The 15,915-nt window shown below is 45.0% G+C and overlaps 2 protein-coding genes across 2 annotated transcripts; both read right to left on the bottom strand.

The window, feature by feature from the left end:
- Positions 1–592: 592 nt before the first annotated feature.
- LOC120699850 (trimethyltridecatetraene synthase-like) lies at positions 593–6,980 on the bottom strand. Its single transcript, XM_039983938.1, has 2 exons — positions 5,200–6,980; positions 593–681 (listed from the first exon to the last, which is right to left on the bottom strand). The coding sequence occupies exon 1, from the start codon at positions 6,911–6,913 to the stop codon at positions 5,300–5,302; it is 1,614 nt and encodes a 537-aa protein (XP_039839872.1). The 5' UTR covers positions 6,914–6,980; the 3' UTR covers positions 593–681; positions 5,200–5,299.
- A 2,496-nt stretch (positions 6,981–9,476) lies between these two features.
- LOC120699851 (trimethyltridecatetraene synthase-like) lies at positions 9,477–11,400 on the bottom strand. The gene has a single exon (XM_039983939.1). It carries the CDS (start codon positions 11,266–11,268, stop codon positions 9,691–9,693), a length of 1,578 nt encoding a protein of 525 aa, XP_039839873.1. The 5' UTR covers positions 11,269–11,400; the 3' UTR covers positions 9,477–9,690.
- Between the last annotated feature and the right edge of the window lie 4,515 nt (positions 11,401–15,915).

Genomic DNA, 15,915 nt, shown 5'->3' with positions numbered 1-15,915 from the left:
CAATGCAAATATTTTATTTTTACCTTGACCCTCCTATATAATTCTTGAGATGTCATTATTGAGTTGCATGTATGTATGGTCATGTCCATATGATCTGTATATTTCAAAATTTTCAATTTAGGTAAATTTGTATCGAACAATGTACTAAATATTGTATCCACAAGCTAATGGTAGATGTGGCTATGAATACATATTTTTTGTAACATAATTCTTTTATTTGGTTTTTCTAAAACACGTGCGTGCCGCACGTGCACTCTACTAGTTTGAGTAAAAGACTTGTGCAATGAGTAAAAAGGAAATCAACATGTGGATAGATCTTTTATTGTGTCATAAGTTATCAGGATGCACCAAGCCTTAGTTTATATATTTTCGTGGCTGGATCTCGTGAAGTTCTATAGCGATGGAGTTTTTTGATGCAGCTGGATGCAAGAAAGATGAAGGATAGGGACCTAATGGCGTGTTTCAATATAATTTTATTTTATATTGAGGTCTCAGTTGCAAAAGGGATTCTATCTGTTTTAATGAAATCCGGTCCATTTCTTAAAAAAAACTTTGGACAAACCTAGAAATAGATCCCATATTTGAGTTGGAGTTGAGTTTAGACAATCTTGAGAATTTGATGTTGCAAAATGATGGCGTGACATAGTTTAGGGATAAAAATAAAAGTGTACTTGGTACTCATCTATTATATTATTAAAGGAGTGTTAAAAGAAGCCACCACGTTCGCCGAGAGGATCTAAAAATTCCCACATTAATCTAAAAAAGAGAAGAATTTGCACCGTTGGATTTTATGAAGATCTAACGGTTCAAACTAACTCAAGAATTCATATCAAATACGATTAATAAATAGCTAATTTCGGATTTAAAAAATTAAGGAAAATTAAGACATGGCAAAGAGTCCATGCTGAATACTATTAGTAAATAGTTTAATTCGGAATTAAAAAAATAAGGAAATTAGGGCTTAATCAAAGAGTCCATGTTGAATACAATTCCTAAATAGGAAAATTCTGAATTATCAAATTAAAAAAATAGCATTACCACTAGATAAAAATTAATATTAGCTGAATAGCTAAATTTAAAATTAAAAGTATAAATTCTATTATATTATTAAAGGAGTGTTAAAAGAAGCCACCACGTTCGCCGAGAGGATCTAGAAATTCCCACATTAATCTAAAAAAGAGAAGAATTTGCACCGTTGGATTTTATGAAGATCTAACGGTTCAAACTAACTCAAGAATTCATATCAAATACGATTAATAAATAGCTAATTTCGGATTTAAAAAAATTAAGGAAAATTAAGACATGGCAAAGAGTCCATGCTGAATACTATTAGTAAATAGTTTAATTCGGAATTAAAAAAATAAGGAAATTAGGGCTTAATCAAAGAGTCCATGTTGAATACAATTTCTAAATAGGAAAATTCTGAATTATCAAATTAAAAAAATAGCATTACCACTAGATAAAAATTAATATTAGCTGAATAGCTAAATTTAAAATTAAAAGTATAAATTCTATTATATTATTAAAGGAGTGTTAAAAGAAGCCATCACATTCGCCGAGAGGATCTAGAAATTCCCACATTAATCTAAAAAAGAGAAGAATTTGCACCGTTGGATTTTATGAAGATCTAACGGTTCAAACTAACTCAAGAATTCATATCAAATACGATTAATAAATAGCTAATTTCGGATTTAAAAAAATTAAGGAAAATTAAGACATGGCAAAGAGTCCATGCTGAATACTATTAGTAAATAGTTTAATTCGGAATTAAAAAAATAAGGAAATTAGGGCTTAATCAAAGAGTCCATGTTGAATACAATTACTAAATAGGAAAATTCTGAATTATCAAATTAAAAAAATAGCATTACCACTAGATAAAAATTAATATTAGCTGAATAGCTAAATTTAAAATTAAAAGTATAAATTCTATTATTAAGGGAGTGTTAAAACAAACCACCACGTTCGTCGAGAGGGTCTAGAAATTCCTACGTTATTCTATGATTGTCCAACTGTTGTCAGTTGACTAATTTTTTAGTATGTCATATTGTTAGTACCTGTTAAAAGTTTTGCAAACGGATTATGCGTTCTGGATGATTGAAGAAGAGGGGGGCATGGGTAATACGTGAGCTTGATGGAAAAACATATGTTTTAGAATTAATCTGGACTGTTAATACCTCTTTGCAAAGAGATAATGTTGACTTGAATTCCTAGCAACTACTGGTAGCTAGCAGCACGGTGGTCGCAGGAAACAGGCTGGCAGAGGAAGCCTCCGACGCGATGTGCCTCCGGTATCGTGGCACTGCCCCGACGTGAAGGGATGTCGAAGATGGATGGACGGACGATTTCGTGATGATGATGGAGTAAAGAAACGCGATGAGATGTCAAATACGATTAATAAATAGCTAATTTCGAATTTAAAAAATTACAAAAAAAGACATGACAAAGAGTCCATACCAAATACGATTAGTAAATATAGCTTAATTTGGAATTAAAAAAAATAAAGAAATTAGGACTCAACCAAAGAGTCCATGTTGAATACAATTACTAAATAAGCAAATTCGGAATTATAAAATTAAAAAAATTAGCATTGGCACACGACAAAAAAATTATTATTAGCCAAATAGCTAAATTAAAAATTAAAAGTATAAAAAAATTGGCATCAAATATGATTAATAAATAGATAAATGCAAGAACTAGAATAAAAAAATTATTGTTGATATGTGTAGTGATTATGAATCATATTAATAAGAAAAATAGCTAAATAAATAGTATCAAATGCAATAATAAAAATCCAAGTTTCAGTTTCATGGCAAATAAAGTTAATAAATACTCCAAATTAACGAAGATCTAAATAGTATTTGTGTATAGGATTTACACCATTCGATTTAATGAAGATCTAACGATCTAAATTGGACAAAAGAGTCAGTGTCTAATTTAATGAGATGCAATATTTTAAACTACTAAAAAGTGTCTGTATCCAATTAAAGTTAAATACAGGGTCCGCATGACATAAAAACTCATGTTACCATCTATGTCTCGCATTAACCTTCCTTAAAGATGCAAAAAAAAAAATGGCAGCAGCATAAGCGTGACAACACGACCATAGTTGTATTGTATTGGTACTATTAAAAGAGATAATTGCTTTGAAAAATCTTTGGAACGCCCTGCACTACGACGCGACCATAGTCTTTGCCCGAGATTCCGAATCACAACTTTTTGAGTCTCAAGAACGTCATGCAATACATGCAGCTGCATGAAGCACACTGGATTCTACTCAAAATCATTGCTGAACTCAATCAATCCATTTCTTCTGGAGCAACCAAACGTCAAGATAGGGACGAAAAAATAATGATGATGCGCAGAATTTCACATATTGCAATCTATTGCAAGACCATTGGCACCTTATGATTGTAAGTGTGGGCCAATGAATACGCAGACGAATTAATGTGACAGAAATATCCGCTAAAGAACCAATGCTTTCTCCAAACAAGAATTATCATCATAAATATTGCATATTCTTGAACAACTTTAGTTATACAAACTAATCTGATGGTGGTCAACAAAAAATTATGATTCTATGGGCATATAATAGTTCCATACAAGTAATAATCAATGGGATAAAAAAGGGTAAAATACCGAAACCTACAAATAAATGTGACTATTATTAGCTCAATCTAAATAGATGCATGGGAAAAATCCGGGAGTTAGTCATGTGAGGAATCAAATAGCATAGATAATTATTAACATTATTATACCCATCTAATTTTCTATAAGTACACACTAGGCATGGGATACCTCTAAAGAAGAATAGAGAAAGAGAAGAGAAAAAGATAAAGAAGCATCAAGATTGAACAGGTAAGGAAAGTAGAAAAGGGAGAATAGAAAAAGAATGCAGGAAAAATGAGAAAATGAGGGCAAAAGAAAAGGACAAAAGTGAATTTATTGGTTTAGTCTATAAATAATATCATTAGAATGAGAAAAATATTAAATTATAGCCATGTCCTGTTGGACATTTGACATCTTTCATATATTCATGAAAAAAATAGAAGAAGCAGTTCTACCGAACGGTTTTCAAAACAGCTCTATATCCATAAAAAAACTGCTCCATCAAAGAAGCCACAACTGAAATTATTTTAGCCACAGATACAGGCCTGAAGCCCTGCTAATCTATCTCAAAGTCGATTGCCTACAGTACAAAATCAAATGATTCAAACAAATGTACGTTGTCGATGCTCCTCTTCGCTCAGAAAAAAACCCTGAGGCACAATACTAAACAGGAAAGTTCTCCATTAGATGCATCGGATGCGATACACACTAATCGATTTCAAATATACTGAGGAACAAAATAGAAGACAGAGAAATCAATAAAAATTGCTAGAGAAAATGAAAAATAAAGAAAAGAGTTAGAAACAACAACAAAGATATATATAGAACTATCTATCACCGAGATGACAAAACTCTAAAGTAGACTAATATATGCAGTCATATGGGCTAAAAAGAAATAAATTGTGCAGTAATCAAAGTGGGAAAAATAATAATAGGTTCAGTTAAATAAAAAATTTAAAATATATATGCATTAACATAGCACACATATATATAAATTTTGCATAACATTTATTTACCAAAGCCAGCAGGAGGCCTCAACTTATTTTTTAACATAACTTTTTTTTGTCTAATCCATGATCATTTTTATTTCGCTCCGATGATGAGTCAGGTCTAGATCTGCTAGATGCTACTTAAGTGCTCTAACAACTACACTAGATATATTTTCGCTAAATATTAATCAAAATATTGCAAGATACAAATCGAACTCCAACATCTAAGTTACAGATTGTTGGCAAACATAACTATCAAATACATATAAATATATTTCATAATTATAAAAAACTTTATATGAATACAATTATGTACAATTTGCTCCGTATTCAAGGTGATCCAAAATTGAATTTAATCCTCAAATTTAGATTTTGCAGGTTTAAGTACTAAAATATGCAACTATAATATAGAATAAAACAACATAAAAAGTGATGATTGATATGAACTCCTATGCATAGAAAGCTGCAAGTAGTATAATATTCAACAAGAGCAAATGAGAGGTAAATAAATTACAAAATACATCTCTTCTGTCAATGTAAATATTTTTAAAGAATTAAATAAAAAACTAGCTACCCGCGCTATTAGCGCGGGCCACCTTGCTAGTTTACAAATACGAGATAATCGATACGAATCACTTGACGTTTAACGTGTCCCAATACTTGTATACGGACGCGGCGTGGTCCATACATAAACCAGGATATGGCTAGTCGTCGACAGCGGCGTAGAGGTGCGCCGGCAGCCTTGGCTCGGCGATGGCAACGAGCGGCTCCTTCCGACTCACGTTCAGTCCAAAGAATTCCTCCATGCTCATCTCCTCGGGTGCCACCCCGTCCGGCAGCCGCCATGAGAACCCCTGCACAAGGTTCGCCAGCGCCGCCACCATCTCCTTCATCGCGAGGCTGTGCGCCGGGCACATCCGCCGCCCGGACCCGAACGGCAGCAGCTGGAAGTGCGCCCCGTGCACGTCCACCCCCTCGGCGCTGCCCCCGGCGAGGAACCGCTCCGGCCGGAACGCGCCGGGCGCCTCAGGCCACGACGCCGGGTCGCGCCCCACGGCCCACATGTTCACCAGCACGCGCGCGCCGGCGGGGACGTCGTAGCCGCCGACCACCGTGTCCTCGCGGGCGTGGTGCGGGATGAGGAGGGGACCCACGGGGTGCAGCCGCATCGTCTCCTTCACGACGGCCTCGATGTACGGGAGCTCCGGCAGGTCCGTCTCGGTGACCCAGCGGCCGCGCCCCACCGTGCGGTCGAGCGCGTCGGTGGCGGCCGCCATGGCGGCCGGGTGGCGGAGGAGCTCCAGCACGGACCACTCCAACGTCGCCGCCGCGGTCTCCGTGCCGCCGCCGATGATGTCCAGGAGGAAGGCCTTGACGCCGTCGCGAGTGAGCCTGGTCTCCGGCGGCCGCTCCGCCGCCTCCTCCCCGTCCTCGGCCAGTTGCAGCAGCACGTCCACCAGGTCCATCTCCGACCCCGCCCCAGCACGCCGCCGGCCGTTCTGGTGCTCGTTGAGGATCTGCTCGTTGAACCGGTCGAACATCGCGTGCACCCGCTTCATCCGCCGGACGAAACCCTGCGCGTCGAGCCAGCCGAGCCACGGCACCGACTCCCCAACATTGCCCAGCAAACCCGTCACCATGAAGGACTCCTTGAGCGATCGCCGGAACGCCTCGCCGTCGCCGCCGTCGTGGCTATTGCAGGAGCCCGACGACCATTTCTCCCCCAGCGCCATGCGGAGGATGTTGCGCATCGTGAAGCTCAGCAGGTGCTCCTTCACCTGCACGGTGGCGCCGGCGCGCTCGAACAGGCCGCGCGTCAGGGCGCGCATCTCCTGCGCGCGGGCGCGCTCGAACGCGTCGATGCGCCGCGCGGAGAAGAGCTCCGTGGCGCAGAGCTTGCGCGCCATGCGCCAGTAGGGCCCGTAGGGCGTCTGCACGATGCCCTTGTAGTCGTAGCCGAGGATCTTGCCGAAGGCCGTGGGCGGGCGGTCGGCGAAGGCGAGGTCGTGGGTCTTGAGGACGAGCCGCGCCGCCTCCGCGGAGGAGGCGACCACGACGTCGAAGGAGCCGAGCCGGAGGTGCATGAGCGGGCCGTAGCGCGCCGCGAGCGCGGCCAGCACGCGGTGCGGGGGGAGCGTGTCTGCGAGCAAGCTCAGCAAGCTGCCGAACACCGGCCAGCCCCTTGGGCCCGGCGGGAGGTTCAGCGTCTTCCGCTGGCTGCGGCGCGGCCTCCCGAGGGAGCCGAGCACGAGGATGACGACGACGGTGACCATCACTGCCGTGGCCATGGACATTGTTAGCATGCGCGTGACCTCCATTATTGGCGGAAATTGGAATGGAAGCTGTAGCCTTGGAACGTGGAGAGTGTAGATATAGGTCTCATCGTGGTACATAAAAACAGGTTTTTGTTTCTTTTCTTTGTATTCTTCTTTTTTATATACAGATTTAGGTAGTATTATTCGTGGCACAGATAATCTTCCAAAATATATTATTTGTGGCACGCAGACTAGAGATGGTTTTTTCAGCGATCGTGCCTAAGCACATTTTTTTTCAGCGATCGTGCTAGGAATGTCCAATATCGAATATCAATCTTGCAATAGAGTGCAGACAGATTGGGAGATACTCCGTATGTGGGAGGTAGGTTGTCAGACGTTGAGTGATATAGACATACCTGGCTGTGACGCACGTGTCAATATATGTATTTGTCCTTATACGACAAGAAAATGAAAGCCACATGTTGACAGAATAAGACACGTGCTGGTAATGTTTGGAGGTTAATTCGAGGATGTTCTTTACGAGCTCTTTTACGGTCCTTGGAAAGTTATCAAGATGTTTCTACCTTCCCTCATGCCATGAGAAGTATTTATTTGCACCACTACACTTGATACACATTTCCAAAGGACTATAGAGCTCTTTCTTGTTCCGTTGATTGGAAATTAATGAGAAGGTCCCAGACCGAGAGGAATACTGTCACTGCCGGCTCGCCATTGACGTTGCATGGAGGTCCCGTGCCACCGACCAATTCGCCTGCGTCGGAGCCCCGCCGATCAATTCCCCGTGGCCCAAGCACCACCACAACCTTGCGGACCTCCCCAGGCCACCACCTCGCCTCCACCCTCCCCACAGCACACCGCTGGCGACCTCCATGCCTTTGCCATGGCCGCCGCCGCCTTCTTCCATGGCACTACCCCTCTCCGGCGCTCACCCACCACCACGACCACCTAGCTACATTCGTGTGACCTTGCTCGTCGTGGCAGCGCCGGCCTCACTGGCAGCCGGCGCCGTACCCGCCGGCGCCGTACCCGCCGGCGACAGTCGGCGACCTTTGATTATTGGCCGGGTCTAGGACCCACGCGTGTGAGTAGGATAGAAAGGGAGTAACAAAAGTTCCGGTGTGAATGTGATTTGAGTATGGAGAGTCAAGATTTGGAGTGGTTGTTGGTCCCCGCCCTTTAGGAAGCTTTTTGTTTATTTACCTAGATTTTTACCTCTTAATCTGGCTAAGATTTTTATCTAGTCTGTTGGAGTTGCTCTAAGGGCATTTTAAAAGGATCGATACATTTTAGAAATCGTAAAGGTTTGTTAAGAGCAACTCCAAGAGACTCTCTATATCATTGCTCATTATTTGGAGTAGAGATTTTGAAGGAAAAAAACCCTCCAACAACTTCTAAGCAGTTATCCAAATGTCACCATCCACCTTTCCTCATTATCAGATTCACCAATTTATAGTAGTCACAACACATAGATCAAATCATGAATAATTAAGCACATTTTCATTTAGAAAAGGAAATAAAATGTTGTTCTATTTGGATGGAACAGAGATAGTGATGGTGATAGTTAGACAGCGAGTGACATGAACAATTAAGAGCTTAATTATGAATTGCTGATTAGGGATTCAGCTGGATTAATTTTTACCTAGGTTGAAACTAAAGTTTCAACCCAAGTGTCGGATGTTCCTAATTTACTGACTTGGTAAGAGTCATCTATGAGAAGAGAGGAGAGAGAGTTTAATGGGATTAGAAATGAGTGTCATCACCATAACACTCCTTCGGCACCGTTACTATGTTTCCCGTTTTGGTAACTGTGCGATGACACTCTCCACTGAGACTAGTCTAAATAGTAATCTTAGGGGGGTTCGAGTATATATACCCTTTCCCAAAATTTCACTCCTCTCTCTAGATTTGCTTGAGATTTAAGAAAAGAAGGGAGTTGGGTTGAGGATTGAGTGCCAAGGAGGAATCAATTCAACAATCGCTCGCCAGAGCTGATGCTGGCGAACGATGGGCGCCCCGCGCCCAACACGCTCCACTCAACGCGGGTCATGCTTCCAATCATTATCACCAGAGCGTGTGTGGCTAGCATTATCTGGGTAGCCACAACCACTAGCTATATATCTAATCAAATTCATATGTTTAAAACGTTTATCTAGAAAGAGTTATGCAGAAAGTTTTGTGCGAAGAAGTTTTGTGTATAAATAATCCTGAGGTGATTATTTGTAATTTATAAAAAATGTATTAGAACAATTATGCATAAAAATTAATTATAAATTTATTCGTAAATTTTTTTGGCACTATTCTTCTGTGAAACTTGTTATTAAAGGTTATCACTAAGAGGTTATTCAGAAAAATTATAAGAATAAATTATGCATCAAAAATTTGTTCAAAACTTCTCTAATAACAATTTTACTGGAAAGATATCATAAAAAATTGTGGATATAAAAATTATACACAAAAGTTATATGTACAACTTTATAACTTTCTAAAAAAGGAAAATTGTGGAAAATAAAACCTTCCAAAAAAGGAAAGTTTGGAGCTGTTGGGGAATCGCTCGCTCGCGAGTCTCCTGGCGAGCGCTCGCGAATTAGAAATTCCCGAGTGCCAATGAACTAAACTCCAACTTTGAGCACTTCACGTTCATCGCAAAATAATCCTTATTTTATCGCTTTTGTAATTAACTCTTGGAGATGCTATACGGGTGAGCGAGCACCCAGTCGCTAGTAGTGCTGAACAACTCAAGAACACTGCTGCTGTTTAACGTGACATACCACACATGTATCCAAACACCTGATGCATAAATCCGGATGACAATAATCTAGCTAGTGGGCTCCGGTGTAGAGGTGTGCCGGCAGCCTTGGCTCGGCGACCGCAACGAGCGGCTCCTTGGGGCTCACCGACAGCCCCAAGGATTCCTCCAAGCTCATGTCCTCGGGTGCCACCCCGTCCGGCAGCCGCCACGCGAACCCCTGCACCAGGCTCGCCAGCGTGGCCGCCATCTCCCTCGTCGCGAGGTTGTGCGCCGGGCACATCCGACGTCCGGACCCGAACGGCAGCAGCTGGAAGTGCGCCCCGCGCGCGTCCACGCCCTCGGCGCCGCCTCCGGCGAGGAACCTCTCCGGCCGGAACGCGCCGGGCGCATCGGGCCAAGACGCCGGGTCGCGCCCCACGGCCCACGCGTTCACCAGCACGCGCGTGCCGGCGGGGACGTCGTAGCCGCCGACCACCGTGTCCTCGCGGGCCTGGTGCGGGATCAGGAGGGGGCCCACCGGGTGCAGCCGCATCGTCTCCTTCAGGACGGCGTCGACGTAGGGCAGGTCCGGCAGGTCGCTCTCGGTGACCCAGCGGCCGCGCCCCACCACGCGGTCGATCTCGCCGGTGGCGGTCGCCATGGCGGCCGGGTGGCGGAGGAGCTCCGCCATGGCCCACTCCATCGTCACCGCCGCGGTCTCCGTGCCGCCGGAAATGATGTCCTGCACGATGGCCTTGACGCCGGCGCGAGTGAGCCTGGTCTCGGCTGGCTCGTCCTGCCCGTCCTCGGCTAGTCGCAGCAGCACGTCCACCAGGTCCCTCGCCGCGAACCCGCCGGCGCCGGCGCGCGGGCGATCCTCCTGGTGCTCGTCGAGGATCTGCTCGCTGAACCGGTCGACCACCGCGTGCACCCGCCTCATCCGCCGGGTCAAACCCTGGACGTCGAGCCAGGCGAGCCACGGCATCCACTCCCCCACGTTGCTCACCGCGCCGCTCACTTCGAAGGCCTCCTCCAGCGACCGCCGGAACACTTCGCCCTCGGCGGCGCTGCCGTAGGAGCCCGGCCACTTCTCCCCGAGCGCCATGCGGAGGATGCTCCGCATCGTGAAGCCCATCAGGAGCTCCCTCACCGGCACGGCGGCGCCGGCGCGCTCGAACAGGTCGCGCGTCAGGGCGCGCGTCTCCTCCGCGCGCACGGGCTCGAACGCGTCGACGAGCCGCGCGGAGAAGAGCTCCGTGGCGCAGAGCTTGCGCGCCATGCGCCAGTAGGGCCCGTAGGGCGTGTGCACGATGCCCTTGTAGTTGTAGGCGATGATGGCGCCCCAGGCCGCCGGCGGGCGGTCGGCGAAGGCGAGGTCGTGGGTCTTGAGGACGAGCCGCGCCGCCTCCGCGGAGGAGGCGACCACGACGTCGAAGGAGCCGAGCCGGAGGTGCATGAGCGGGCCGTAGCGCGCCGCGAGCGTGGCCAGCACGCGGTGCGGCGGGAGCGTGCCTGCTAGCAAGCTCAGGCTGCCGAACACCGGCCAGCCCCTGGGGCCTGGCGGGAGGTTCAGCGCCTTCCGGTGGCTGCGGCGCGGCCTGACGAGGAAGCCGATCAGCACGAGGAGGAGGACGACGGTGGTGACCATCATTGTTAGCGTGAGCTCCATTTGTGGAGACGACGATGGGCCGGAATGGAAGCTTTCGCCTTGGAAGTTTGGCGAGCGTAGTAGGTTAATTTCATCGTGGTATAAAAGAGAATTTCCTATTTTTCGTCTTTTTGGATATCGTTACATTCAAGCGGTGACATTTTAATTTGTGGCACAGGTATTCCTGCCGCAAAAATATCTAGGGTCACATGATAGTGATGCATAACTAGTACTGTCAACTTTGCAACAGAGTACAGACTCTAGGGGGACTCACCCGGTGACGTGTGGGCCGGACCGGGAGTAGTTAGGATGAGTCTCCTCTACATTCTGCGGTAGGAACTGTTAGGACCAATTAACCATAAACAAAATCTTAGTTTAGTCTAATCATAATCATGAATCAAACTTAATGCGGAAATCATAAAACTTAGAACTTACCCGAGCCTTGCAATGCCGCAGATGCCTCTGTTCTTGTAGATGTGTTGACGTAGATGAATCGGACTCGATCTTCACCAATTAAAGATTAAATCTCTATGTTGATGAAGTCTTGAGCAGCAACTCCCGTTGTTGCCTGCCACGAAAGAAGTAGATGAACAGAAAGGCCAAGAGCTTCTACTCCCCTGCTGCACAGCACCGCGTTGATCCCCCGTGTCCTTCTGCTTCGCCCCCGCGTCGCCCCGAGGGCAACACGGGCGACACACCCCCTCCTGCCGATCATCGGCTCTCCCCTCCTCCACCGTTTGGTCCCCCTCCCTTCTTACCTCTGGCATCTCGCTGGAGGCCGGAGGGAGTGGGGATCCATCTCTTTCAATAGTCTCTAATAGATCGAGTCTAGGTTAGGGCTAGGATTTATCCATGCCGCGCTTCATGGTATGGGAGATTTGTTTCCTCCTCCTCTTCTCCGGCAACGGTGAAGAGATAGGGTGGCTTCGATTTTTCCATGGCGGCTCCGATAAAGGAGGTGGCGGCATCTATGGCGTCGGCAACTTTCTTGGGGCGACGACATGAAGAATTAGGTTTTCCGAATGGCGTCATTTAGGCAGAGATGGTGCCGCCGTCGTGGAATAATTTTCTCCGGCCACTTCTCCGTTTTGTTGTGGTTAGATCCAATCACGGTGAAAGGCTTGTGAGAATAAGTCTGTTCTCCGAGCTGATGTCGATTAGTCTTGGATTGGATAAATTGGGATCTGTCTTTCTTCTTCATCGGTGGCAGAAAGAGGAAGAAGAAAGAAGCAAGAAGGAAGAAAAAGATTGTACTCGTTCCAAGTTCCAGCCTACAGTGATGTTGGTCACCGTTCTCTGGGCGCTTGTTCTCAGCCTGCTTGCTGAGTGTATGCCTGTGTGGCCTTCTATTTAATTGTTTACATAGGTTTGGAATTGAGATTTGAAGCAACTTAGTGCGTGAGTACTTTGAGAGTGCTTTGTGTAATTTGATGATGTACTCAGCTTTGATATAATACACTTCTTCCTTTGATTTTTTTTTTAAAAAAAGAGCTTTTGCTCCCTCCAACACGCTTAGCAATCGGATTTAGAGTGGTTAATCACGTTTAGAGTTTTGGATGTGTAAATGAGTCAGAGTTTGGAAACTAATCTGGACCCACCGATTACAACCCAATAACTTTTCTTAATCACATTTAGGTGGTAAAATGTGCCATTAATTCTTTTAATTCTGTGAAGATCACATTCTAAATATTTTCAACAGGAACGGCTTCCGAGTAGAGTTAATCTGTGATACCTCCTTTAAGGTTTTTGCACCAAATAACTATTTGGTACTCCGATCCGATCCATGAGCAGGGTTGAGAAAAATAGAAAACTGTTCATGAAAATATTTCTCCTTAATTTGTCCATCAGTGTGCAGTATTGTAACTTCAAAATTGCAGCAAATTCTTTTGTGTCATGACTTCATTCATTCTGGTTGCCTGCTAGAGTTCTTCTGGTCACGTGCGGAAACTGGAAGCTTCGTTCTCATGTTGGCACGTGCAATAGGTGCATCTACAAATATCTGAGGAAACACATTTGAGGCTGCCTAGTACGGGCCAACCGCGTGGATGTGCCGGCGCACGGTGTAGAGCTATGTTTGGATGGTAATAGTTATCTCTTATCTTCTAGTCTCAAATTATCTTTCATACATTCAAATAAGTGGGATAATTTTGGGCTAAAGTGAATTATTCCTCCCAAAACCCTTAGTCCCTCCAAGAGATGATAATGAGACTAATTTTGTATAGTCCCCACAAAGATGTGAGTATGCACACACATCTAGACATGAGAATAGGAAAGAGAGAGAGTGAGTATTAGTCCATGGATCCAAACAATCTACCTTGTACTAATTTTTAGCCTATCAATTCAAAACTAAACATTAAGTCTCAAAATTAGCTATGGACTAATATTCCAAGTAAGTCCCAGTTCCTTCTGCTAAACCGAGGTGCGTCTACACGACGACATGCCTGGTTGCACGCCTCACCTCCCCAATCCGCATTATTTGCGGCACTGCCACGAAAACTTAGTCCTGCCTGTTCGGTTCGTGAACAACCTTCGGCGTCCCACACAACCTAAAGTGAGTGCCATTTTTTTATGCCTAAACTGTGGCACCACGGCATGTGCAGGTGCGGCTGAATGAGGCCTGCAGCCAGGCATACCCAAATGGCCACCGGCAGTTCCACTTCCACCACCATTGAAATTGTTAGTATGAGCTTCATCAATTGAAATTGAAGAAGTAGCCTTGGGACTTGGACAGTGTAGGTTTTCTCATTTTTCAGATGCACCAGCTAATTGTAGCGACGACAGACATACACATACCAATCATGCAATGCACAATCAAACAATTGTATTCAAAATAAAATAAAATCTTCGTACTATTTGGACGCAACAGAGATAGGATGGTGATACTCAGACAGCGAGTGGTGTCAACAATCAAGAGAATGTTCAGCTCATATACGTGTGGATCACATATATACCTCAATACCTGGTAGTGATTTGCTCAATTGTATGTTCTTGTACTCCATGAAAACCAAAACTACATATGGACCAAAAACTAGTGACCGATATGTAAAAATTCAGATAGTAGAGAATAATCGCGATCCGAACCAAGAGGTTCCATGTAAATATTTGTTGACGCTCACTAACGATCATTTTCAGGCGTCAATTTGATCAGAAAATCATGAGAGTTTGTATTTCTTACACGCATCCTTATTCAATAAGGTTCCTAAACCACACTTTACCTTTTAGAAAATGCAAGTTGTATTTTGGAGCTAATATGCAGGTTGCAAGCACACTTTGGCACGACATAAAATCACAAAAATTATCAGAGCGACGATTCAGGCTCAGATGGACCAAAAGTAATGCAAGAACCCAATTCAGACAAGCCAAGACAGGCCAAGACCAACGTGGACCAGACAAGAAGGTCCAGGACAGCCTGCTCGAAGAAGATGGGGGCGGTTGGCGCCACTGGCAGGCCGACCGACCTACAGGTCGGCCGACCTGGCCCGTGGGCCCCACCGCCTTAGCCAAGCCACGTGTCGTCTCCTGGATGGTCCCTTAGGTCGGTTTGGAGAGTCTCACCCCATAGCTCCCTGCTATAAATACAAAGGGGGTAGAGATTAGAACACACACACCACACACCTCTCCTTTCTTGCTCATCTTGCATAGTCTTTAGGCTTTGTGGAGTTTAGGAGAAGTCTAGGAGTTATTGAGTCGCCGGAGTTACTCGAGAGTTCTGGTATGGGTTCATCTCTAGCTCTCTCTTGTAATATTCAATCGTTTGTAATAGAATTAGACTATGGTTACCGATATCTGCTTGAAGTATGTTCTGAATTATCGGATATATGCTTCTTGATATGGTTGCGTTATTATTCAATGCTTGCATTGCATGATCGCCCTATGCTGGAGATGGTTAGTCTTTTGTTCTTAGAACTCTATCAACTGCTCCAGTATTCGTATGTTTGCTCTAGTGTGATGTCTGTCCATCCGGAGGGTGGGGGCTCCGCACGGGGCACTAGAGTATCTCTTACTAGTATAGACATGTTGTCTAGATTAGCTAAGAGTTGCTGGATGTCAACTATATCCACGGTTTGTAGAGGTAGCCGGCAGGTGGTAACAGCCATGTCCGAGCCCGAGTAATCCTCCACATTCGGTATGGGGGGTAGGAGGTACATAAAGTCGCCGGGGTATAAGGGCTCCTCCCGTTGCTTCGATAGCGATCTTCATGTTGTGTAGTTTAATCTCTGACGAGCTAACCAATGAGAAAGTATAGATATAGCTAGCCTAGCACAGTTGACTCGAGCTCTGACTTCTGCTTTGCTCCCGGCCTAGAGCATCTTTTATCTTTTCTTTTATTTATTTATCCAAGAGGGTAGTTTGTGTGTGTGTCGCACTACCTTCTACCATGTTATTATCTTACCCCTATTTATGCATGAGAATATTCAATCTAGATAAAGTTCATCAAACAGTCTATATCTCTTCACTCACCGCCTTCGCTGCGAAAATATAAATGACATCCTGGTATACTCCCGGGTAAAATGCTACGGCGGTATTCCGTGCGCTTGTGGATTTATTCGTGGTTCATGAAATACTGCCACCCCAATTGACGTCTGCGGGCGTCATCGCTGTTTCCCGGTGGTGACAAGCATTTTTGGCGCCGTTGCCGGGGAAGGCACAGATTGAAGTATATAGACA

The sequence above is a fragment of the Panicum virgatum genome, chromosome 3K, assembly GCF_016808335.1.
Source record: "Panicum virgatum strain AP13 chromosome 3K, P.virgatum_v5, whole genome shotgun sequence".
NCBI lineage: Eukaryota > Viridiplantae > Streptophyta > Magnoliopsida > Poales > Poaceae > Panicum > Panicum virgatum.
Note: the sequence above shows the minus strand (reverse complement) of the source record. Positions and strands in the feature narration are given on the sequence as shown.